The 25079-nt window shown below is 41.8% G+C and overlaps 1 protein-coding gene and 1 non-coding gene across 2 annotated transcripts in view; one reads left to right on the plus strand and one right to left on the minus strand.

The window, feature by feature from the left end:
- Window positions 1-25079, minus strand: part of MCTP2 (multiple C2 and transmembrane domain containing 2) — a 202325-nt gene that overhangs the window by 61404 nt on the left and 115842 nt on the right. Inside the window, exons 15-17 of the mRNA XM_052659435.1 lie at window positions 22588-22662; window positions 20334-20453; window positions 8699-8779 (exon numbers count right to left, since the gene is read on the minus strand). Coding sequence (XP_052515395.1) covers window positions 8699-8779; window positions 20334-20453; window positions 22588-22662 — 276 coding nt within the window. The remainder of the gene's footprint in view (window positions 1-8698; window positions 8780-20333; window positions 20454-22587; window positions 22663-25079) is intronic.
- Window positions 7089-7160, plus strand: TRNAG-GCC (transfer RNA glycine (anticodon GCC)). Its single transcript has one exon. It is a non-coding gene; the product is annotated as a tRNA-Gly (tRNA).

Here is a 25079-nt window from a genome sequence, read left to right on the forward strand (position 1 = left end):
GATATCATCATGAATTATTTGGTTGAGTCTAATATAATCAGAGAGTCTTTAAAAGTGGAAGATGGAGGCAGGAAAAAATTCAGGAAATGACGTGAGGGCAGAAGCAAGGTCAGAGTGCTGCCATGTAAGGACTGAACCTTGTGCCCTTGCTGCATCTAACGATGGGAGAAGGTATGAGCCAAGGGCAGCCTCTAGAAGCTGGAAAAGCAAGCGGAACATATTCTTCCCAGAATGGAACACAGCCTCTCCAACATTTGATTTTAGTGCAGTGAGACCATGTAGGTTTCTGACCTCCATCCAGAAGAGGAAGATAATAAATGTGTGTTGTCTTAAGCCACTCATGTGTATGGTGACTTGTAGTAGTAGAAAACTAATAAAGTAGTAAAATGTAAAAGATGTGAACACACCTAGGGAAAGATTTTTTGATAGACTGACCAGAAAAACAATTCTACATCTTTGGAAGGAAGCAGTGGTCTAGGAGAGAATGTGTCCTTCCCAGCCTAGTCTCCACCTCGAAAGACGTAAGAGGAAGATAGCACCAACCAAAGAAGAACGACTTTGGCAAACCTCAAAATGTCCTTTCCTGCTCATACCCTCAGTTTTCTCCTCTGTCCTCTAATAAACCTTTGTATTTCAACCTGGACTTCTACGTCAGGCTTAGCTTACCATAATGCACATAGGTGGTGGTTATGGTGGGGTCACTAAGCTGTGTCTGACTCTTGCGACCCTATGGACTGTAGCCCACTACATTCCTCCGTCCATGTGATTTCCCAGGCAAAAATACTAGAGTAGGTGGTCAAGCCCTCCTTCAGGGGATCTTTCTGACCCAGGGATCAAACCTGCGTCTCCTGCATCGCGGACAGATTCTTCACCGCTGTGCCCCCAGGGAAGCCCAATACACCAAGGAAGTTTACCAGATCAACACTGATTAACTGCCTATTTTCTTGGGCATTGGAATATACCATTTCTGGTACTTGTTTGGTGTTGCCTTTATTTCTACAAGACATACATGATCTGGTCAGTTCATTGGGAGAAAAACTGGGTATCTTATCTTGTCTAATCTTAGTGACAAAACTCCATCGGTTAACTCTAGTTTTAGGTAAGAATAATCACAAGGGGAAGTTTATTCTCAATACTTTTGTAGAAAGATATCTGTATTATGTGTTTCTTGCTTTGATTATCCTCTATAACTGTTTAAATAAACAATGCATGTAATTTTCAAACTGCCAATGTCACATTACATTAACTGAATATTTCTATGAAGAATGTAACTTATTCCATTCTGATTTAAGAGGACATCTCTACATAGAAAGCCCACATAATACTAATATTAAATATGAATTAAAGACTTTTAGACTGTATTTTTCTAGATAGAGAGTTTTTGTTAACATTCATTTTCCCCTCTTGACTGAGTAATGGGATTTTTTGAAAACATGAAAAAAAAATAATTATAACTTGCACTTATGCACATGTTTCTCACTAAATACATCATCTTTCCCCTCTTTTAAATATATTTATAAAAATCCCATCATGTTACCAGCTACTCTACACTTTACATTTCTTGATGATTCTACATAAATGGGAACAAGTCAAACAAGTACCCATAGCCTAATAAAAATCCCCACGCTACTCACAAAGGCAGACAACTAGTTTTAAAAATAGAAAAGCACTAAGTTAAATGAAAGAAAAAAAAAAACATGTAATGTGCTGTAGCTATTGGCTTTTTCCCCTAGAATGATAATTCCATAATGATCATAATATCTAGAACCAGATAATAAATTCCTCATTATGCATTTTTGCCAAAGCTGGTAATTGAGCAGAAGAAAGTCTGATTTTGGTAAACACATCTTTCAAAGCCATCAGCAAAATATCTGCTTTGATTAAATGGAGGGAGGAAAAAAAACCATCACACATTTATTTATTCCCCATAAATCTGGGCATTTCAAGGAGGTCAAGAAAAAATTATATTAAATGTACCGATAAGTGTCTCGCTCATTTCAGAGGCGTAATTATTGGCACTGTGGGCACCCTCGGTGGGAGAAGTCCAATGGGGCTCTAATTGTACGCTAAGTAGACAAAGCATTCTCTACAAGTGTTCGCTGACTTTGCTCAGATGAACATCAAGCTGTAATTGTGACTAAAAACTTCAACTGAACGCTGAAGACTTATTCCTTCATATTCACAGAAAGATTGGATCAGAATGAATACAGGAAAAATGCTCCAGGTAACAAAGCCAGTGTATCTAATTAGCATTAGCACAGTGATGGAATAAAGCAGCTCACTGTATTAAGTTCCTCCACTTGCAGCTTTATTTCTGGCACTAAAATGAATCAGGGCTGCAATACATTCACATTCAGCCTGCAAGAGCTCTGTACGTGTTCAATGTGCTTAAAATAGACTAAGGTGCCTTAATTCGGAAAGCCTCCAACAGGGATTAGTGAGCGATGCTCTTCATAGCAAAGGACAATTCCTTTAGGGAATGGAGTAAGAATGTCTTGGATGGTCTCCCATTACTCGGATCAACTACCTATTTGCTTAATCAAAAAGAAAATTGTGCTTGTTTCAGAGCCACTAACAATAAAAAGGATGCCAAGTTTGGATCTTCCTTTCCCTTAAAAATGCTCTCAGGAGTCCTGAGTTTATTTTAATCCAAACAGACTTCTGTCAACACTGGGCATCACTATAAACTGGGAAGAAACCTAAAATATGGTCTTTCAGCAGCATGTATGTCCACACACACACACACCCTCATCACACACACACACACTCATACATACACACACACCCTCAAACGTACATACACACACACTCATACATACACACACTCATACATACATACACACACTCATACATACACACACACTCATACACACACACACACTCATACATACACACACATACATACACACACACATACTCATACATACACACACACACACTCATACATACACACACACACTCATACATACACACATACCATTCACACTCAAACAAGCTTCTGCCCACCAAAACAATAGCTCAAATCAAAGCGCAGCAAGTACAAGTTCAATTTTTGGCCTCTTACGTTTAAAATCTGTCGCATCATGGAAGCGAATGTGCCCAAAACAAGCACCCATATTCCTAAAACAAGCATGATCCTATTTAAAGATGTCATGTGAATTTCAATGTTTTTCCTTTCAAACAAAAAATAATAAGTTTAATGACACGAATAGAAAATAAGTCTTCCTCAGCTTTTTTAGGATCGGATCCATTTAAGCGCAGAGTGAAACTATTTTACAAGGCCCTTTAAAATCCAAGAGGCAGATGTTCAGGTAAAAGCGAAGCCAGGAGATTGTTTATTTTAATAAAGCTATTATATGCACCACTCCAAATTAGGAGTGGCATTGAGGCTAGGGCATGTCTAAACCATCGCCACCTGTTTGCCCTGAAAAATCAATTAAAGTCACACTTTCACAGCACGGCCTTTCTAACCAATAAAACTTAGACAGCTTCATCATGAGACTTGAGTTGCTCAGAGGGAATGTACTTGAAACCTGAACCCTGAGTCTTACATTCCTGCCCTGCTTGCATTCATATAAACCAACCACAGTAAAGCTAGCCTTCAGGGCCAGTGGGAGAAATCAGAGGGAGAAAGGGATGAAAACAGGAGAGAAGAAGAGATAGACTCTGACTCCCATTGGTTTCATTCTGAGCATCACACCTCCTTTTGGTAAATTCCAGTAATAATTTCTTCAAAGGCTCTTCCCTTTCCACCCTTTCTTTTTCTCCTTCAAAACAGAATCCTGGGCTACATTTTCTGTGCAAGAGAAGAGATCCAACTTTGCAAGTTGAAAGCAAGGGCAGGAAAGCCATCCCAAGTGTTTTAGTAATTAAACGAATATGCATAATGAACCATATGCCCAAAGGGCCTGTTCTTCGTGTGGGCCAGATTTTTGTTTGAATTTTTAATTTTTATATACAGATGAAACATTCAGTGTAATCTACCAACAGTGCAAGGGAACATACAGGAAGAAGAAGTGCGAGGGACAGTCCACGTAGGAGCAGGCACGGGAGACCCGGGAGAAATTCTCTCCTGAAGATATTGATTCAAATGCTGCTCTCCCCCCTCGAGCAATAGTTCTCGTCATCTGCTCGGAGGCTTCAGGAGACGCACGTAACGCATACACTGACAGCTTTACACAATATGAGTAAAATACAGTGCTGTCAGCTGAAAAGTGTGAAAGTCCCGTGGGACAAACAAGGATTTCTTTAAAAAAAAAAAAAATCCATCTACAGCCATCATTCAGACTACCATCTCGATTTACAGGGAATTCTCCCAAGTCTCTTCTGGAAGCAACATAAATATTATATTGCAGGCTGTAGGCCACATATATTAGCAATCTGAACTGATCTAAGAGGAATTCTTCTCTCTCAATGATGCAACTGTACAGAGTGGGCAGAAAATGCTCAGGGTGAAATGCAAGCTTGCCCTCCCCACTCCTCCAGCAAGGCTGACTATGAATTTAAGGAGTGCAATATGGCGCCTGCAACATACAGAACCCTAGGATTTCCTGCACTCCCATCATGGAAGAATTGAGAAAAGCTTCCTTTAAGCTTTTCGGTGTTATTTAGAAAATGCTGAGTTAAAATGAAAGCAATGTAAGAGATACAGGAGTTTGATTAAAATTATGATCTCAGCTTTCGGACACCACACAAGAATAAGGAAGCGTTCTTTAATGCAGAAAGGTGAGGTTTTAAAAAATATCTTTGCACAACATATGAAATTTCCAATGATGTTCTGGACAAAGTTATCAGGTCTATGTGTGGGTCAGTCTTGTATGTGCCTAATTCAAGTTAAGTATTTCAGAATTGAGTGTGCGTATGTGTTTGTGTGTTGGTGGGGGAAGCGGCAGAGAGGAAATGCTAATGTCCACTATTCTTTACATCCGTCTTTACCGGAAATAACTTCAGTGCAAAATGCCACACTGACCCTTATGGCATTGAGAAAAGATTATGAAAACAAATCTGATCAAAAGTCAAAGTGAAGCCTTGGACTTCTTTCAGCCCCCCTTTCCTGAACACGGATATGCTCTCGTTTTCACAATGTAAACACCAGCGATGGAATGCAAAGCATTTAAAGAGCAAGTCATAACGGAGCTGTAAATAACATTTCTCATTGCTTTCACTCTTAATTCAGAGTTTATGCCTTTGACACTGGCGAGGCTACTTGATCTAGTGGTCTCAGCGGAAAGACAGATAAACTTCAACTGCAGGCAGAAGACAAAAACTGACAAGGAGCATCACCTTTCCTGACTGTTTAAATCCTTTAAGGAAGTGTTGGAGCAATTAGAGAGGGAGTGTAATCTTTGCAGAGTGCATTAACACTCTCCGACCTCCCAGACAATAGATCAGACCTCAGACACATAATGCTTCCCTAAGGCTTTTCAGCCAGTATATTTGATCTCTTAGTCACTGCGTGCGTGTGACTATAGGTATCATCCACGTAGAAGGTATTATTCATTAGCACGACTGTCCACTGCCTCCGACACTGGAAGGTAATCAAGCAAAAAGCAGGAAAATCACCATAATCCATAGCAGTATTTCCTGCATCTTTAAGATGGGGGGGGCGGTGTGGTTTAAGGGTGAGTCTAGACATCAGGAAAATCATCTTTCACCATTCTCTTATTATTTTTTCTTAATCTACAGAGTTCATTCTGTAAAAGTGAATTTGTCTTATATGGATATGTGTGTGTGTGTGTGTGTATGTGTGTGTGTGGGTGTGTGGCGGGGGACAACCTCCAAAGCACTGGATGCTCTTTGTCTATAATATGAACTTCAGAAGAGATTCGTTGAGAAAAACACATGTGTGATAAACAACACTGTAATACGCAAAAGAAAGCAAAGGGAGGAAGTCAAATAAACTCCTTACACTGCAAGCTTTTAAATCGGCGTCTATCCTGCAGGTTACACGGCAGGACACACTGTTAAGGCCGTAACCTATTTCCTGATGAACACATCCTGTTGCAACTGCTAATCTCACAGCAGAACCTTGGCTTTTACCATTTATTATAAACATTTTCAAGAACTGCTTACCACGATGTATTTTTTAATGGATTAGATTTGTGGTCAGTTGCTAACAGAGCAAAGAACTGCATATTCTTTACGTGAAAGCAGAAAAATAGGTTTTCCAAGAGTCTGACTTGCTATCCTCATGAGTAACTGGAATAGCAATTGAAATAGAATGTAAGAAGGCTAGAAGGTTTCTTTTCTCTTCTCTTGCCCTCCTTCTAAGAAATTCTGTATTTAAAGGTACAGCATACAAGACCTTGTTGGTTCTGAACTTCACCGCAAGACTTAGCGAAGTTCAGGAGAGGGACAAAGACTGAATTTCGCACAATTTCCTCGAGACTATCATAGCTGTCTGTTGATGACACTCAACATCTACAGCCTAAAGCATTTAAACCAAAATAATTACATTTTCTGGAATCAAGGCAGTTCCCCTTGAAAATGTGCACTGCCAAGGTTTTTTAAATGAGGCTACATGAAAAGAGGAGAGCTGAAAATTAGCTTTATGTTTAAGCAAATCACTTTAGAGTTTGCATCTTCAAACCCAAACTTAAGGAAAAATGGCAAATGAAAATACATATTCGCAAAAAGCAATTTAAGAACTTTTGAACGTTAACTAGCAGGGAAGAAATATCTACTGAATGTTTTAACTTTGCTTGAACAATGCCTGATATCTAAAATGAAATAATTAAAATAACTAAAAACTGTTATCATATCCACTATACAATTTCTTGGAGAAGGAAATGGCAACCCACTCCAGTATTCTTGCCTGGAGAATCCCAGGGACGGAGGAGCCTGGTGGGCTGCCATCTATGGGGCTGCACGGAGTTGGACACGACTGAAGCGACTTAACAGAGGCAGCATACTATTTCTAGTGTTCTCACAACAAATTGTTTATGTTGTGTTTTTATTGCTGGGTAAAATAAATAGCTTTCAAAGAATCTGTGAGTCCTCTCAGATTAAAACTAACCTTCAACAACTGGCTAAGGAAGAAAATGTCCTATGGAAGCAACTGATTTTACCTTTTGACACACAAGAGGGCTTCCCAAGTGGCTCAGTGGTAAAGTATCTGCCTGCCAGTGCAGGAGACACAGGTTCAATTCCTGAGTTGGGAAGATCCTCTGGAGGAGGAAATGACACACAAGAAAACATACACACACATACACACACACACCACTAAACTTACGCAACTTAGCACTCAATAGCAAAAGTCGTTATAAACCTAACCAATGGTACAGGCATCAAATTTTAGCTACAGGTTAAGAAAAGTAAAACAAAAAATTTTAAAAAGAGGCTTAAAATGGTTATTTGCCATATAAAATCTGTACCAGTTCAGCAGTAACCTAGATCTTATCTTTTGTGCATACAGATGAACAAGCCACAGAATATCCGAGAAAATTTGTATAAAAACAGAGATTACATAACATGCATATTTGATTTTTTCTAATGTAATGATTTCTGCCTGTAGATGACTGTATCAAATTAAAAATAAATTACCAAAATTAAAATCCCCAAGAAACTGCACAGAAATTTACTTTGGGACTTTTACCATTTATGAGTTTCTATCGCCACCTGCAGGACTGTCTTTAAGTAAACTCCAACAATGGAAAGGCTATCTGATATTCTTTCTCTTTTTCCTTTGCCTCTCTCCTCTTCCTCCTCTTCCCAATTCCCTCCCCTTCCCTTCCTTGGGTGTGGTCATGCACGTGTGTACGCACATGCACTAAATCTCCAGGCAATCAGTTATTTTTCCCTTGAAACACATCCATTGCTAAAAGTTTAAAGATCACCAATGAAATGCAAAACAAAATTTACAGAAAGCAGCAAAGGTGACTGAGGCCTAGGCGGCTAAATTTTTAACAGCTAAACACACATCACATTTTCCTGTTTTGCAGAGGAGAAACCAGTCTATGGAAATTTCCTCAATGTGAGGCCTTCAACACTTTCCAAGGAAAGGCACTTTTACTATGGAATAGTTGAAAATAAAGTTTATAGGTGCATGCGCCTGGTTTATACCAGGGCAGAAGAAATGCTTCTGTTTGCAAATTCATACTTAGTATTCTGCTGGTCTTTAAAACAAGAGACAAATGCAAGACAATATTTCGCTAAGTGTTCAGTTCAGTCGCTCAGTCGTGTGCTCTTTGTGACCTGATGGACTGCAGCACACCAGGCTTCCCTGTCCATCACCAACTAACTCCTGGAGTTTGCTCAAACTCATGTCCATTGAGTCGGTGATGCCATCCGACTCATTCTCTGTTGTCCCTTTCTCCTCCTGTCTTCAATCTAAAAGTGTTGTTGTAGCCTAATAAGGTGAGAACAAGTTGAAAAGCAGAAGTCACAACTTAAACACCCAGAACACGCAAACACTGATTATCATCCTCATCAGTTTCACCCTTAGCAGCAGCACTGTCCCCATCAAGTCCTGATGAGGAACACTCATCTGCTGTAAGGAAGGGTCAGTCAAGGACTTCCCTGGTGGTCCAGTGGGTAAGAGTCCACCCACCAATGCAGAGGTCACAAGTTCGATCCCTGATCCGGAAAGATCCCACATGCCACAGGGCACCTAAGCCTGTGCACCACAACTACTGACGCCCAAGCTCTAGAGCCCACATGGGGCAACCACTGAGCCCGCGTGCCCAGCACTTGTGCTCACAACAGAAGCCCCCACAAGAGCGCAATTCCCATCCGCTGCAACTCGAGAATGCTCACGGGCAGCAAGGAAGACCCAGTGCAACTGAAAACAAAAACAAATAAATAAATAAACAATTTCTTACAAGACAAGAAAAGGGTCAGCTAAGCCCACACCAAGTAACGTTATAGATATTTGTTCCTCCAAAGCATATGACCCCTCTGGGTAGCGACTCTCCAGATGCATATTTTCCAAAGGTAAGACTTGCAGAAAAGTGTGTTTTTAAAGAACTTTTAATAGCAGAATCTGTGGACACTGTGTAGATACAGCTCATACTCATGAAATGAAACCATCATTGCAAAATTTATGACCACCCAAGCCACACATTGTGAAAATGGCATCAGGGCTGATAATCCTCCATTCTAAAGGCCAGGAGGGAAAAATCACTTTCCCAAACCTTTGGTTTCTTCCCCTGTGAAAGAACATAGAGCTCCATGCTTTTCCAGACTTAAAATTGTAGCCATGAGTGTCTCGCTTTAATACCAACCGAGCTAAGGAGTGTATTCCTTTCTTTTTACTTTTCCTTGACAAAATCAAGTATCTCTGGCAGTGAGTTAAAACCAAAATTTTAAAAAGCGAGGACAGAAATAGGCAAGTCTATTTTAAGGGGCCAAGAAGCATGGATCTGGGTTATAAGAAAATCCCAAGGAGACTAAAATAGTCAATAAACATTGAACAGGAATGGGGTTTAGATGATGACATAATGAACAGACTTTTTATTTAGCTGTCTTCCTATCTTTTAAAATAAAAGTGGGAGCGAGAGTATCAGTCCAATTAAAACATCCCCCCCAAAATTAGCTCTATTATTTCAAAGGCCAATGACATGACTCCAAGCTCAGCAGAGAAGGAGCAAAACACACCTTCCTGAATTATAAATCAAATGGCAAAAGTACAATACAATATAGTCAACCCTAACCAGACCACAAAGAAGGCTTCTCTCCATAAACATCAGATCAGGCAGCTCGAATGATTACCATGCTGCCTTGTAACTGTCATCTGTGGTGGGTCTAATTACAGGCTGCCCGGCGAGCATGCCCGCATCACACAGCAATAAAAGGGCCAGCGGCTCGCCAAGCCCAGCCAGACAACGGAGAGCACGCGCCACCTAATGGGGAGCCACGAAGATCAGCCAGAGACACTAATAAAGATGACAGCTTCCAAACAAATGACAAAGCTCGGACCACCAAAAAGGCAATATCGAATTAGCTGGAAATGCAAGTGCTGAGCGTGGTTCTTCAACAGGTCAGAACTGAAGCAGGAAACCAGTCCCATGTTCAGAGACACGGGCACTCTACTCCTCTCTGCCCAAGCCCTCTCTTTTATTTCTAAATCTCCTTTTCCATTTTTGCATCACGCAAAATGTTTGCACATCCAGGTGTCATATATAGAAACAGATTGGGGGGGGGGGGGATGCACTTGGCTCTGTAAGAATAAAAAATAAAATCCCTGCAGATTCAGGGGCTGTGGATCTGGGTTAGAGATTTGCCAGTCCCCTCCCCTCCCCGCATTATCCTACCGATGTCTTGAGGCTATTTAGCTGCAATTACCACCAGCCCCCACCGGACGTGGATAGCCTTGAGACGAAGTTGAGAAAACGTATATCCGAAAAGATTACAATGAAGCTATTTTTGGCTGTTTCTGAATCTTACCCTCTGGTGGGGTCACTGGGTTGCTATGGTCAGAATACAAACAGTATCTGATAACAGATGGTGTGCATGAGTTCCAGCACTCTTCTAAGAAGCATTGATTTGATGCCTGCAGTATACTCAATTCCGAGATAAGCAGTAAGGATGGGTACATAGATAAAAGACTGGGCCTCTGTCATTCAGTCCACAGCTCACAATGTCCTAACACAATCCTTCAATCATACAGCAAGTTACACTGAATTTCTTAAGCATATGACATTACCCTGAAATATTAAAATAAAACCCCCCTTTTTGATATAAAGAACATAATTTATTAGGTCAAACATGAAAAGTACGATCATAGCCTGAAAGATAGAACCCCATGATTTGGCATTTCCATGCACATTAATCAGCCCTCGAGATAGTTGACTCTTTAACATTAATTACATAACACAGAAGACAATGCTTTGCATTTCAACCCCATCCTCAAACAGGTCCTTCACAACCTTTTCAATGAAACAGCAACTGTGTGTGTGTGTGCACACCTGTACCCACTTCACTGAAGTTTTTCTCTGAGTTAGGGCAGCAACCCCCAGCCTCCCAATAGTTATATCAGCTAATAATTCCTATCCACATTTGTAGTTCACTTCATATGTTTAAAAATATTTGTATTACTTAATTTTCTCTCTAAAGGGCAAGTTTAATTTTTCTTATGGTGTGCTTTAATAATTAAAAGGTTACCACTTTGGTTTCAGGTATAAGAGGAACACACTGGAGGGAAGGTAAGGGAAAGAAAGAAAGGGCAGCAAAAGAGGGGGGTAGGGATGCCGGGGAGAGGCTGGGGAGAGAAGGGAGGGAGGGACGGAAGGAGGGAGGGAGAGAAGAGAAGAGGAGGCCGCCAGGCTCCTCTGTCCACAGGATTCTCCAGGCAAGAATACTGGAGTGGGTTGCCATGCCCTCCTCCGGCGGATCTTTCTGACCCAGGGGTTGAACCTGCATCTCCTGCATTGGCAGATGGATTCTTTACCACTGAGCCACCAGGGAAGCCCAGGATAGATGGACAGAGGACTTACTACGATCATTTCATTGCTGCATCTCAATATCTAACTCTGGACAGACAACAGTTGTGGAAAGGGAGGGAGGGAAGCAGGAAGGAGGGAGATGGGCAAGCTTGAAGCAGGCCGTGAAATGGCCCGGGTCAAAGAGTGACATGGTCACTGAAGTCTTTTCTTTCTCTAAGATTTAAGTTCCAAGAGTCAGGATCAAGTTCAAATTAACAGTAGGGTATCTCTAGACAGCAGAGTGAACTAGACTGAATTCTCTGGACTCTGCAAAGAACAACGGTCTCTAACCAGAAAATCCAGAGAAGGTGAAAAAGTGTGTGCTTACAAATACCTCCCACGAGAAAGCGCAGGAAAGGCAGTGGGTAGAATCAAGAGTCCCCATCAGGGGCTGCGCCTACCAGAACCATTCACTGATGACCCACAGGGCCATGACACCATATGCTGCTCCAGAATTTAAAAAACCAAGACCAAACGCTTACTAGTCAAAACTGGGATGCTCCAAAAGACCAACTGATTTCATTTCAGTATAGCTAGAATTCTGTCTGGAAATGCAATTCAATTATGAAACTGAAAATGTAAACATGAAATATGCTAAAATAGCTAAGAGTGTCCTTTTAAATTTTCAACAGATAATCTTTTAATGCAATTACTGTAATTTTATTAAATGGCATAATTAGTTAATGCCTGAGAAGATGTCAATAGAAGGTGCAATTATGTTGTAAAAAATTACAATCACAATGTACAATAATGGATTGTTCTTATGAAAAAAATTGCTGAAAAAGAACTTTACGGTATTTCTGAAAGTATGTTAGCTAGTCCTCTGTGAAAAGGAAGGTGTTGGAGATCATGTTAAATAGGAAAATAATAAACTGGCAAATATCTTAAGCATCCTATGTAATATACCTAGAGATTTCTGCATATAAGTATACATTTCTGTAGCATTTAAGATGCCTAAAATTTTTTTCCGAGACAAAATGGTGATGGTAACTGTGAATTTTTTTTTTTATAGTCGATTAACAAGGTTGTGATAGCTTCAGGTTCACAGCAGAGCAACTGGGCCATACATATACATGCATCTATTCTCCCCAAACTCCCTTTCCATCCAGGCTGCCACCTAACATTGAGCAGAGTTCCCTGTGTTAAACTGTATGACCAGGACTATTTTAATAGGCCGATCTGAAAACAAAACGTCCATTGTAGGCATTTGTACCAAAGTAAATTCAATCTGAATCCTGTGGGCGACAGAAGGGGCACTTCTCCAGGTCTCATGAAATTTTTTCAAACTGTTCTCAGAAAACTTCCAGCAGTATAACTTTTTGTTTCCCAAATGCCCTCTGCTTCTCAGTGCTGTGTGTGTGTGTGTGTGTCTCTGTGTGTGTGTGTGTGTATGTCTGTGTGTGTGTGTGTATGTGTGTGTGTGTGCCCTCTGCTTCTCAGTGCTGTCTGTGTGTGTCTGTGTGTGTGTGTGTGTGTGTGTGTGCACGCACACATTCATGCCTGATGGAAAGGTTTGTTCTGTTACAGTTGCTGTTGTTTTTCAGTTTCAATGCGAAATCATTTCACACTTCTCAAAATTATAGGATCCCTAAAAGCTAAGAATTCTGTATGTGTTAAGTAGAAGCTAGCAGCATGAAAGTGGAGAACTGTATTTTAACCTCATGGGGGGGTTGATTGATGCTTTAAGTTATATATCATATTGCAGGACCTGTCAACTCTGAAGAATTAATTCTTTGGTTTCTTACAATCAAGAAATACAGGAAAAAAAGTCACAGATGTTAAAAGCATAGCTTTATGAAGATACCCATTGATATATGGTAGACATAGATTGCATTTTAACTTCAAAGATCCAAGTAAAAATTTAATAAATAAGGAATCCATCAAAAATGCCCCACAGACTTCTCTCCTTGATACAAGAGGTATCAGGGAGAAAGATTGGTAGAAAAAACCAACTATATAAGTGCAACTTTCTTTTTAACAGCATTGGGAGATCTTTGCTATTTAAAATAATCTTCTGATGATGCCAACTGTCAAGCAAATATTTTCTGTCATATGAAAAAATCAATGCATTTATGCCATGATACAATCTTAGGTCTTTTTATACACAATACTGGGGCTTGTAATATACAGTTACCTAAGAGAAAAACAAAAACTCAGATGATTGAACAATACAAGTATCAAGATACGAAATTATCTTTTTTAAAAAAATTCAATTCCTTTTAACTATCATCAAATAATGCATTTGCACTAGACATGGGAATATACACTAGAAATATAGGCCCTCCCACCCTCCCACACTAGAAAATTAGGCTAATGCCTCTGAAAGCTATTGCTTTAAGATATTCTGTAATAATTTACCAATGTAGACAGTCACTCTTCTTGACTCCTAGCCCTTATTCTGAACATCTTGAAATACCTGAAGAAAATCTGAAAAGAATACATTTCTTCCATGGTTCCTTCCTTTAGTTCTTTTCACTCTTCACTGCCCCCCCCTCAAAAATCTTTCTACATCATCTAAGAGCTTCCTCCAAAAGCAGGAAAAGATAACTCAGTCCTCAATTTGGGGCTTAGTCTAGAACCAAGCACTGAGGTTTTCCAGACCACGAAGCTGAATTCCAAGGATGTCATAAGCATGTGATTCCCACAGTCAGGGATGTTCCCCAAAGAGGCTACAGACATTTCCACCTTTCGCTTCTTTAATTCCAGCTCTTGTGAAAATAATGACTATATCTGAGAATTATTCTTACCCATATATTGACGGTTTCTTCCTCGCAAAGCATCTTGGGATAGGCTTAACTCCCATTCATAATATCTAGATACATATAGGAAGTGACTCATATGGTTGTTCCTGGAGTTATTATGTGACTGTGTGGTACTAAGTCACTTCAATCAGTCTTTTTGCAATACTATGGACTGTAACACGCCAGCCTTGTCTGTCCATGGGGTTCTCCAGGCAAGAATACTGGAGTGGTTGCCATTTCCTTCTTCAGGGAATCCTCCTGACCCATCGATCAAACCCAGCCCTCTTACCTCTCTTGCATTGGCAGGCGAGTTCTTTACTGCTAGTGCCACCTGGGAAGAGTCACTATCTATTTATCTATTTATCTATCTATCTATCTAAATACAAGGACCACAGTTCGTGTCTTTGGCTCTAAGGACAAGGATCCTGGATACAAGGGTCCTTGAAATACAAAGACTACAATCACTGCATCTTTGGCATATATAAGAGGCAGTGTAGCTCAGTGGTTAAGTGCAAGGACTCTAAATTCCAATGGTCTGAGTTGAAATCTCAGCTCTGTCTCTTAAAAGCTTATGAGCTCTGTCCCCTTATTATTAACCTTTATTTAACCTCCATGGGCTCATTTTTCTTATCTGTAAAAAGAAGGAAATACGTAATTGGCACCTACACCTGCAGGTTGTTGTAAGAACTAAATGAATGAACATTTACGACATGCTTAGGACGGTACCTGACATGCAGTAAACAGTGATACGACACGCGCCATTAGTTATCCCCAGAGTTCAAAGACTGTGACTGGGAAGGATCATGAGCATGCATATAAGACACCATGTATATTTTAAAAATCCACTCACACGGAAATATACAGATGTGCTTCTTCTAGACATGATGCTTCGGCTACATGTGGCCTGTCAATAAGCTAACACCTCATATGAACTTGTCTTTTAATTGCAGAAACTAGACTGTGAAATTTTGAGTGAAAAACAATTTAACTTCAAACATGTCAAGCTCAGAAAATATAACATAGTAAGAAAAAAAATCTAGAAAACTTAAGGGGAAGGAGAAAGACTCAAAAGCAGTAATGAGCAAGATTTCCCCTAATTATCCTAACAACAACAACAACAACAAACCCCTCAAGCCTATAGAAGGGTGATTTAGAACTTGACTGCTGTAAAAAAGTTCGCATTCAATGACCTACTGTATAGCACAAGGAACTATACTCAGTATCTTGTAATAACCTATATGGGAAAAGAATCTGGAAAAGAAGAGACATATATACGTATAACTGAATCACTTTGATATATACCTGATGCTGACACAACATTGTAAATCATTATAAAACTATACTTCAAGAAAAACTAAAGGAAAAGTCCACAATTAACTCCTCACAATAAGAATGAATTAAACAGCATATAGCGACACCCACATAGCAGGTGTCAGGGAACTGAAGAGAACTTTCTTCTTTTAGTATGGGGAATAGAACCACCCATCTTACGTGGAGAGGGGATTCATCCCCATGGGGTAGGCTGATGCTTAGACAGCCTAAGAAGATAATTTTTCTCATGTTTGTTCATCTGCTTCTGACTGGGCACCACATGGACCTAGATTTCCTTCCTCTCCTGTGATTCTGGACCTAGGTCTCAACAGGCTGCTTTCCTTTAACTCCCGCTTTCAACAAGATATGATATATTCATATACACATCCACAGGATTCCTTAGAAAATGTATGGCTTGCTTTCATAAAGTCTTAAAATTAACAGCCAGAATATCCTAAACATGATCCTATAGCATTCCTGCTTTTTATCAGCTGAAAATAGACACACAGACATGATGTTAGTAATGCAACTTTATGTTATCTGACAAAACAGAAGTGAACAAAAATTCCTAGAGTTCTGCCTTTTGCTTGCAGTGCTGTACCTCTAGGGGAAGGACAAGCCCCAGAGGAGACTGGTTCAACCAACCCGGTTCTTCTCACATCTGGGCAATGAACCCTCAAATAGCACTTATCCTAATTATCTAACAGAGAAAGGCTTTCACATGCAGTCCTACTGATAAATAAATCCTTGCTTTAAGACCTTGCTTCAGGGATTTCCCTGGTGGCAAAGTGGTAGAGGATCCATCTTGCCATGCAGGGGACTTGAGTTTGATCCCTGGTCGAGGAACTAAGATCCCACAAGCCACAGAGCAACTAAGCCTGAGCACACGAGAGAGAGTTCAGGGGCTGCATTGAAAGGTTCTGCATGACACAGCGAAGACCCCAAATGCTGCAACTAAGATCCGGCAGGGCCAAATAAATGAATACATTTTTTTTTAAGAAATTAAAATTTTTGAAAAAAAGACCTTGCTTCAGACAGCACAAAAATTGTTCTGTAATATCAGGGCAAGTGGAAGAGGCATGAACTAAGGCATCACATGGATGAATTAAGACCAGGAGCAGAAGTCTGTCTTCAGCAGATTGTAGGAGAATATTTGTACCATACCCCACAAGACAAATATGGTATTCCCGAGAGGGGATGGGAGGAGGGAAGCCAGGCTTCAGCATTAGAGTCTCCCCTCCTCCCTGTCTGGCCCAGGTCACTGGAGGACCCAACATTCGGCCAAAAGACCACCCTGAAGGGAGCCCTCCAGAGTCAGGGACATGGCCAGTGGCACCCTCCGGGTGTGGCTTCCCCCATCAGTCCTCCACAAGCAGCTGATGTTAAGTCTGTAAGCAAGAGCCACGAAAACAAAATGTCTTCCGAAAAATAGGAAGGCTCAGCTACCCGTGATCTTATTAAATAAATAAATAAGGGAGGCTATGACACATTTTCAGAGACGGCAATGGCACCCCACTCCAGTACTCTTGCCTGGAAAATCCCATGGACGGAGGAGCCTGGTGGGCTGCAGTCCATGGGGTTGAGAAGAGTCGGACACGACTGAGCTACTTAACTTTCACTTTCATGCATTGGAGAAGGAAATGGCAACCCACTCCAGTGTTCTTGCCTGGAGAATCCCAGGGACAGGGGAGCCTGGTGGGCTGCTGTCTATGGGGTCGCACAGAGTCGGACGTGACTGAAGCGACTTAGCAGCAGCAGCATGACACATTTTGTATTTTATCCTAATAATGCATTTTCTTTAGGTGTTCTTATGTTGAGGAGCATAAATGGTTTTGCAGTGACTATGATGGCAGCGACAAAAACATTCTTGAATGAAATCACACATCCGCAGCTTAGGGAAGGGAGATACGCACGTCTACCTGTGCCCTATCTCTTGAGATCCGCCATGGCTGGTCAGGGTCAACGTGACACAGTCATTCAAAAGCCGAACTCCAAAGGACAACAGAAAATTAAGTGTATCTGAGTGAAGCTCTCAAGACAACCCAGAGAGAGAGAGAGAGAGAGTGGATGCACGGATCACTGGTAATTGACTCTGCATTTTTCCAGGGAGGTCCAGGGGAAAATGTCCCCTATCCACACTGCCAGTGGGGCCTCTCACGGTCCTGGATGCTCCCAAGGGATTCCTGCAAAATCTCATTTTGGCAAACCAGCAAGAAGAGCACCCCTGTATCTTTCATTCTGTGGGACTGAGGGATGTTCAAAGACCATGTGCCAGCCTGAGCCTGGCAGCCAGGCTGGCAGAGGACTGTGCAACGTCGTGTCAGCAAGGAGGGTTCACTCAGGTCACAGGCGGTGCAGAAGTGGCCCCGCTGCCAAGGCTCGCTTCCCGGGTAGAAGCCTCCTCCATGAAACAACTTACTTCTATTCACTTGCGGTAATCTTTCTTCAGATCACGCCGACAGCCCATTAATCATTTCTGTCATCCCCCTACATAATCCAATGCAACAGATCTCTTGTTTTTCTAAAAATCCCAGTGCCAGAAACTAAGCTCCAGAAAGAGGAAACCCTTTCCTCTTCCAAGCGGCTGGCCCGGGTGCTGAGTGGAAGAAGCCACCAGTGGTGGTAACTGGCCTCTTTTGCCCAGAATCACAGAGAACGTTCCCTGGAAAGTTTGTAAAGAGAATTCAGGTGGGAAAAAGAGGCAGGGAGACCGGAGAGAAGCAGCCACCAGCTGAGGGGGAACGTGAGAAAGGAAAGTGGGTGAATCGACCCCCAGTCAAAGTCAGATAGGGGTTAAAGAAACCCTTCTTCATGGTGTAACCAAGGCCAATTGGTCGAGCAACTTTAAACCAAAGAAAAAGGATGTTAAAGGCCAAGGCTGCAGCCGTCACAGAACTTCTGCCTCCCAAACCAACAAAAAACTAGCATTAACTAAGGACAAAACAGAATGAGCCCCAATGGCTAAGAAAAGGCCTCTTGTGGAGCCAGTACACTGCTTACCTAATAAAAGTGGAAGTGACTTTGAACCCACTGACCTCTGGGACTGACTTTTTTTTTCGTGCAGATATGCCTGGTGGGTAGGAATGAGCCTGATGATCGGATGCAGGGGACAGAAGAGCCACGATCGTGACTAGACTGCTCACATACGTATTAGGTCACACTGTGACCTGTACAGGGGACAGAAGTTAATGACATCACACAGGGGTCCCCAGCATCTGGGATCTAATGCCTGATGCCCTGAGGTGGAGCTGCTATAATAAGAAGAGAAATAAACCACACAATAAATGTGAAAACCCTGAATCATCCTGGAACACCCCCGCACCATCCACCCCTGGTCCATAGAAAAACTGTCTTCCATGAAACCAGTCCTCGGTATCAAAAAGGTTGGGTACTACTGGCATAATACAGAAGGCGCAAGAAGAGCAGCTGAGCTACTTTTTTCTCTTTTTCCTCCTCCTACGCCGGATGCTACCAATCTGGTCAATGACAAGCTCCTTTACAGACAAGGGAGGATGCCCCAAGATGCAAAGTGAGGACACTGTGCTATTAATAACTTTCAAGTCCCTACTAGATTCTGGGACTCTCGGAGGTTGACCCAGGTGGTTTGAAGATCACGTGCAGGTCTGAGATTCTGTGATTTTAGCATGCTCATAAGGAAGGGCCGATGGTATAAAAGTGTATTTCACAGACATCATGGTTCTCCTCAGTGCTGTTGAGTCAACTTGTAGTAATCAGTTATGACTCAAGAGGTTCGATATGAACATATGTTTTGTATACCAAAGTCTGTCAATGATTTACTTAAAACATAAATTAGAGCAAGTCAATCATATGATTGTTCATCTGCCATTTTCCAAAAAAAACGCCGGCACTTATGGGCACAGAAGGAGAGAAACAGACCCATGTAGTGATGAAACAAATGGCCATAACCAGCACCACAAGAACATTCAGAGTCATGCTCGACTCATTGCGACCCCGTGGACTATAGAGTCCACGGAATTCTCCAGGCCGGAATACTGGAGTGGGTAGCCTTTCCCTTCTCCAGGGGATCTTCCCAACCCAGGGACCAAACCCAGGTCTCCCGCATCACAGACGGATTCTTTACCAGCTGAGCCACAAGGGAAGCCCAAGAATACTAGAGTGGGTAGCCTGTCCCTTCTCCAGGGGATCTTCCCAACCCAGGGACCAAACCCAGGTCTCCCGCATCACAGACGGATTCTTTACCAGCTGAGCCACAAGGGAAGCCCGAGAATACTGGAGTGGGTAGCCTGTCCCTTCTCCAGCAGATCTTCCCAACCCAGGAATTGAACCCAGGGTCTCCTGCATTGCAAGTGGATCCTTCACCAACTGAGCTATCAGGGAAGCCCATCAAGAGACAGTATCTGAGTAGGAGTGCGGTGGCTCAGTGGGTAAAGAATCTGCCTGCAATGCAGGAGACTCAGGCTTGATCCCTCAGTTGGGAAGATCCCCTGGAGAAGGGAATGGCAACCCACTCCAGTATTCTTGCCTGGAAGAATCCCATGGACAGAGGAGCCTGGAGGGCTACCGTCCATGAGGTTGCAAGAGTTGGACACGACTGAGTGACTAAATCATGAGTCGGGTAAGTTAAGGGATTTCCAAGGATAAATCTGATAAGGACGATCTTAGAAAGAAACTTCCTACATAGTCTCCTATGTCTCCTACATAATATATTTCAAGAAGGTGACTGTACATCCTTTATTTTTTAAGTTTCCTTACTGGTATAAACTTCCGCTTTGCTGAATGTGCACCATTCTGTTTCATCTAAGTATAATAAAACTCAACTGCCTTTGGATTTGGGACTCAGAACAAATAACCTGAATTTTTTTTTTTAAAGGAACCTTACCATGAATGCTACTGTACTTCTCAGCGTGGACTCCCACTGGAAGCAGCTTTTAAGGAACTGTATTGTATTCCATATACCCATGGTGAGCCTCTTCACTCGGTCTACATCTCTGGATAAGATCTGATTTTAAAAAAATGGAAAACAGGCAACGAGACTTACACACTTCAATTATTCTCTTTAGATCAGACGGCTTGGTCATTTGAACTATATTCTGTATAGCCACTAATTAACAATAAAGAATAAAGAATTAATAAAGAATAAAATAAAAAACAAAAACAATAAAGAAGAGTCCTAAAATTTTTCTAGAATTCATTTTTTAAATATGACCATTCAGGGAGGAAAAGAAAATCCAATGCATTTTATAGCTCCTTTGAAGGAGAACAGGCTGTTTCAATAATGTTCAACACAAAACTGAGCTGGTAAAAATACCGTCATTAGGCATATGATGTGTGTGAGTTTGTATGTGTGTGTGTTGGAGAAAGAGAGAGAGAATAGAGTGAGGATTTGTGCTGTTTAGTTTTTAGTTTGGAAGGAACTGGGTAGTTTTAGTAGAAATCTACATGCATTCTAGCTCATCACACCTAGAAGAAAAAGTCTATAAAGCTCCAATCGTTTGGCTACCTGATGTGAAGTGCCAACTCACTGGAAACCCTGATGCTGGGAAAGACTGAGAGCGGGAGGACAGGGTGACAGGATGAGATGGTTGGATGGCATCACCGACTCCATGGACACGAGTCGGGACAAAGTGAAGGACAGGAAAGCCTAGCATGCTACAGTCCATGGAGATGCAAAGAGCTGGACATGACTCAGCGAATGAACAACAACAGCAACACACCAAAGTAAATTTCTGCGGAGGGAATTCAGCTCTCCCACCTCTTTGCTGTGTGATTTTGGGCCAGTTTCTTAACCTCTCTTATTCAATGAGGTTGACATAGGAGTGCTAACCTTGGAGGTTGTGGTGACACTTGAAGGGCTTACAACGGTGCCTGGCACATACCAAGAGATTTTAAGTAGCTGAGTCACAAGTACAGGTTTCAACTTTGCAACCACCTGGGGATACTTAGTGGTGAGAGGCCCTGAGGGAGAAATCTAACATACCCCAGGGTCTCAGCCCCAAACCCTCTGGTGCTCCCACCTCCCAAAGCCACCCCACACGGAGGTGAAGGTCCTGTTTGGCACAGGCAGTCTTTCCTCCCAGATGTAGGTAGATTCATTTCAATCTGTTTGCAAAAACAGCAATGCCCCCTACCTCAATTCAGGTTTTAATTTTTCAAGTAAACAGAGCAAAAGGCAATAATAATAACAATAATAAAGCCACTGACTACGATTACACAAAATAAATATTACACTCCATGTTGTGGCAGACCAGAACAAAACATTCGGATGCTCCCTTCAGAAGAGGTGTAAGGCCTTTCCCCAGTGTGTCCAGAAGTTCATGGGAAACCAAAGGATGGTAAGCTGCCTTTATATTTAACTTGCTTTATGTAATCCCCAGCTGCTCACCCCACAGGAAGTGGTGGAAGTCATAAACACCTTAAAAAGGGGACACGCTGTTACACAACTGAAGAGGGACAATAAGTACAGAGTGGAATCCTGAACTGCTTGGACTAGAACAGGGAGGGGCTCTGAAAAAAATTGCAAAGGTCGTGGTAAGAAAAATGTGAAACTTCCTCTACTCAGCCCTGATCTTCACTTTCTGTTGAGCTGATGAGAGAGGAATTAAGGGCCCCTAGCAGGGGGAGTGAGGATTAATTCCACCGGGGGTAAAATGCTGACACATCTCAAATTTAGGCAAAACAGAAGTGGGAGGATCTGTGGGTGAATCTGAGGCTGGACATCTTGAAAGAGCCACCGGCTTAACTGTATGATGGACGTCATAAGCAAAATGCCTCTCTGAAATGTGCAAGGATGGAGAAAAGCATGGCTGTGATGGAAGGAGGGCGGAGGGGCCCGGGATACTCAGGAGGTTTATGGAGGCTTGGTGCTCAGAATTCTTGTTTACAACATGGTTCAGGGATGAATGAGGGGCTGACAATCTCTGCATCATCCAACAGATATGTTCTCAGTCTTTCCCTTCTTTACTGACTCCAACCCAAGTCCTCATCTAGGGAGGAAAGGGGAGATGATGGGGGGGAAACTGGAGAGAGGGAGGAGGAATGGAGAGGGAGGGGAGATGAGACCAAGTCATGAGTATTAAGTACTCCAGGTGCTGGTGCTGAGTGTACCAACAAGCCAGGTTACTGCCCTGACCTACCTTTTTGGACAGCTTGCGGCCATCTTCAACAAACCGCTTTTCTCTGGGAGTAAAGGTCCGAATACTTGCTTTGATCTAGAAAGAAACATCAGGGTTAAAAACAGAAGCATTGAGATGGATTTCACTCTCTCTCGAATGACTGAGAAGCCCTAGAAACCAACACCTTGTGACCCTAAGGGCTTGGGAAGGGGTGGAGAGCAGAGACCTAGGGGTGCCCTGGTGCTCTGCAGGGCTTCTGGGGTCTCACTTCATGAACATCACTGTCATGAGTGATGAGACTGGAGGTCAGACTGGAGACTCATGGGGGCTCTTCCCACACTGCAAATTGAAGAGATTTTTTTAAGCCACTGCAGAGATTGACTCACGACGTCCTCCAACTAAAGTCTCTAAAAGTCAAACTTCCCTTCACATCATGGTTTTGAACTATCCCTTTTGTCAGTAATACCTTGCAATGTGAAAATCAGTTTCTGGCTCATAAAAACATTCTTTTTTTTTTCCCATAGAGAATCTCATTTCCTCTCAATGATCCAGAAAAATAAGTACATGAGTCATCTTAGTCCTGTTTTTAGGGAATAAACTGAGGGTCAGAGAGATTCTGCGGTTTGTCCAAATGACTCAAAAGTAAAATTCAAGTCCTTCTCTTCTATATCAGATGGATAACTAGAACATTACTGAACTAACAGGTTTGGACTTCAGGCTGTTTCCCTCCTAAAACTCCAGTTTTACATGTATGCATATTCTATATACAAGCCCTTGCCAGAAGAAAACAGGAGATGCAGGGTGATCTGTGTGTAACGCACACCAGAGGTTCTCCTTGAAGGGAAATGTTCAATGGGGAAGAAGAGGAAGTAACAGCAGACCCGCGTACTGGAGCCTGTGCCCAGAGTCCTAACATTTCTAGGAATAAAGTATCGAACTTCCCCGCTACTGATTTTATGAATAATCTCCTAAACAAGGCAAAGAATCAGCAGTGTATCATCAGGGAGAAGAGTCGGGAAGACCTGCATCTGGATCCTAAACTCACTCATCTATTAGCAAATCAGTTCTCCTCTTTAATTCCATTTGCTCATCATAAGATGACATTCATGATTGCTATGGACCAGGCTGCTTCTGGGAATGAAATGAAACAGTATCAGAGCCTGGGATATTGTAGGTAGGTAATAAATGGCAGCCGTTCTTCTAATTACTATAAAGGCACCACTCTCCTATAATCATGGACCCCACTAACTAACCTGTGCTGTCCCTTCCTGTTCTAGAACCTGCTGCTGATACTATGACAAAGGAATGCTCACAGCTAAGTAAGCCATGTTCCCACATGCCTAGGAATTTCTGCTCCCAACAGTTGAACTGTATGTCCATCAGAACCAAATGCACTAATTCGTAAACCTGTTTATGCCAATTCTGTCTAATACTGTAATTCTATATTTTAATTATTATAGAGATTATTGATATATTATACAAGTATTAGTTGGTCAGCCGTGTCTGACTCTTTCGAGACAACATGGACTGTAGCCCGCCAGGTTCCTCTGTCCATGGGGTTCTCCAGGCAAGAATACTGGAGTGGGTTGCCATGCCCTTCTTCAGGGGACCTTTCCGACCCAGGGATTGAACCCGGGTCTCCTGCGTTGCAGGCAGACGCTTTACTGCTGAGCCACCAGGGAGGCCCTAACACAGACCAAAAGACTTGAAATCAGTGTTGTTCTGGAAAGTGTTGAGAAAGGCCAGTTACTACAAAGACACTGCTACTGAGGTGATGATTTTATGCAAAAATAACCTAGAGGGATTCCACATTCAGACTGTCCTGTGTCTTTAAAGAATATCTCCACTTTCAAGAAACTGAAATTAGAATTTAAAGATGTTATAGGTGTATGTATGCAAGGAATACACTGTAGAACTAAAAATATTAAGTCTATGCTATTAGAAAAAAGGTTTCAGGTCTGCACCTAAAGACTGGCAGGGAATATATATTCACGTATTTTATCTTACGCTAAAAGTGCAAGCTGCATTTAAAAAAAAATCCTCCTTTTACTGCTGTTTTCCATTAACGATTTGTCCTGATAATGTCTGATTATAGAGCATCTACTATAATAGTTAAATAACATAGAGGCTTGAAAACATCTCTGTTCAACTGTCAATGGAAGAAGATTAAAGGTAATAAAGCCAAGAACCTAATTTCCCTCTTATTTCTTGTTTTTTTTTTTTACATTTATTTCTTTATTGTTTAATATAAATGTATTTATTTTAATTGGAGGTTAACTACTTTACAATATCGTATTGGTTTTGCCATACATCAACATGGATCCGTCACAGGTATACACTGCCCTGGGATGACCCAGAAGGATGGTATGGGGAGGGAGGAGGGAGGGGGGTTCAGGATGGGGAACACGTGTATACATTGATTTATTGAGAATTACACACCATCAATTCTACTGGGCCAACAGGATTTATATGAGACTGTCCAGCACTGATTTTTTTTGGCTAAATTTCAAAAC

Source organism: Budorcas taxicolor, chromosome 21, assembly GCF_023091745.1.
Source record: "Budorcas taxicolor isolate Tak-1 chromosome 21, Takin1.1, whole genome shotgun sequence".
NCBI classification, from domain to species: domain Eukaryota; kingdom Metazoa; phylum Chordata; class Mammalia; order Artiodactyla; family Bovidae; genus Budorcas; species Budorcas taxicolor.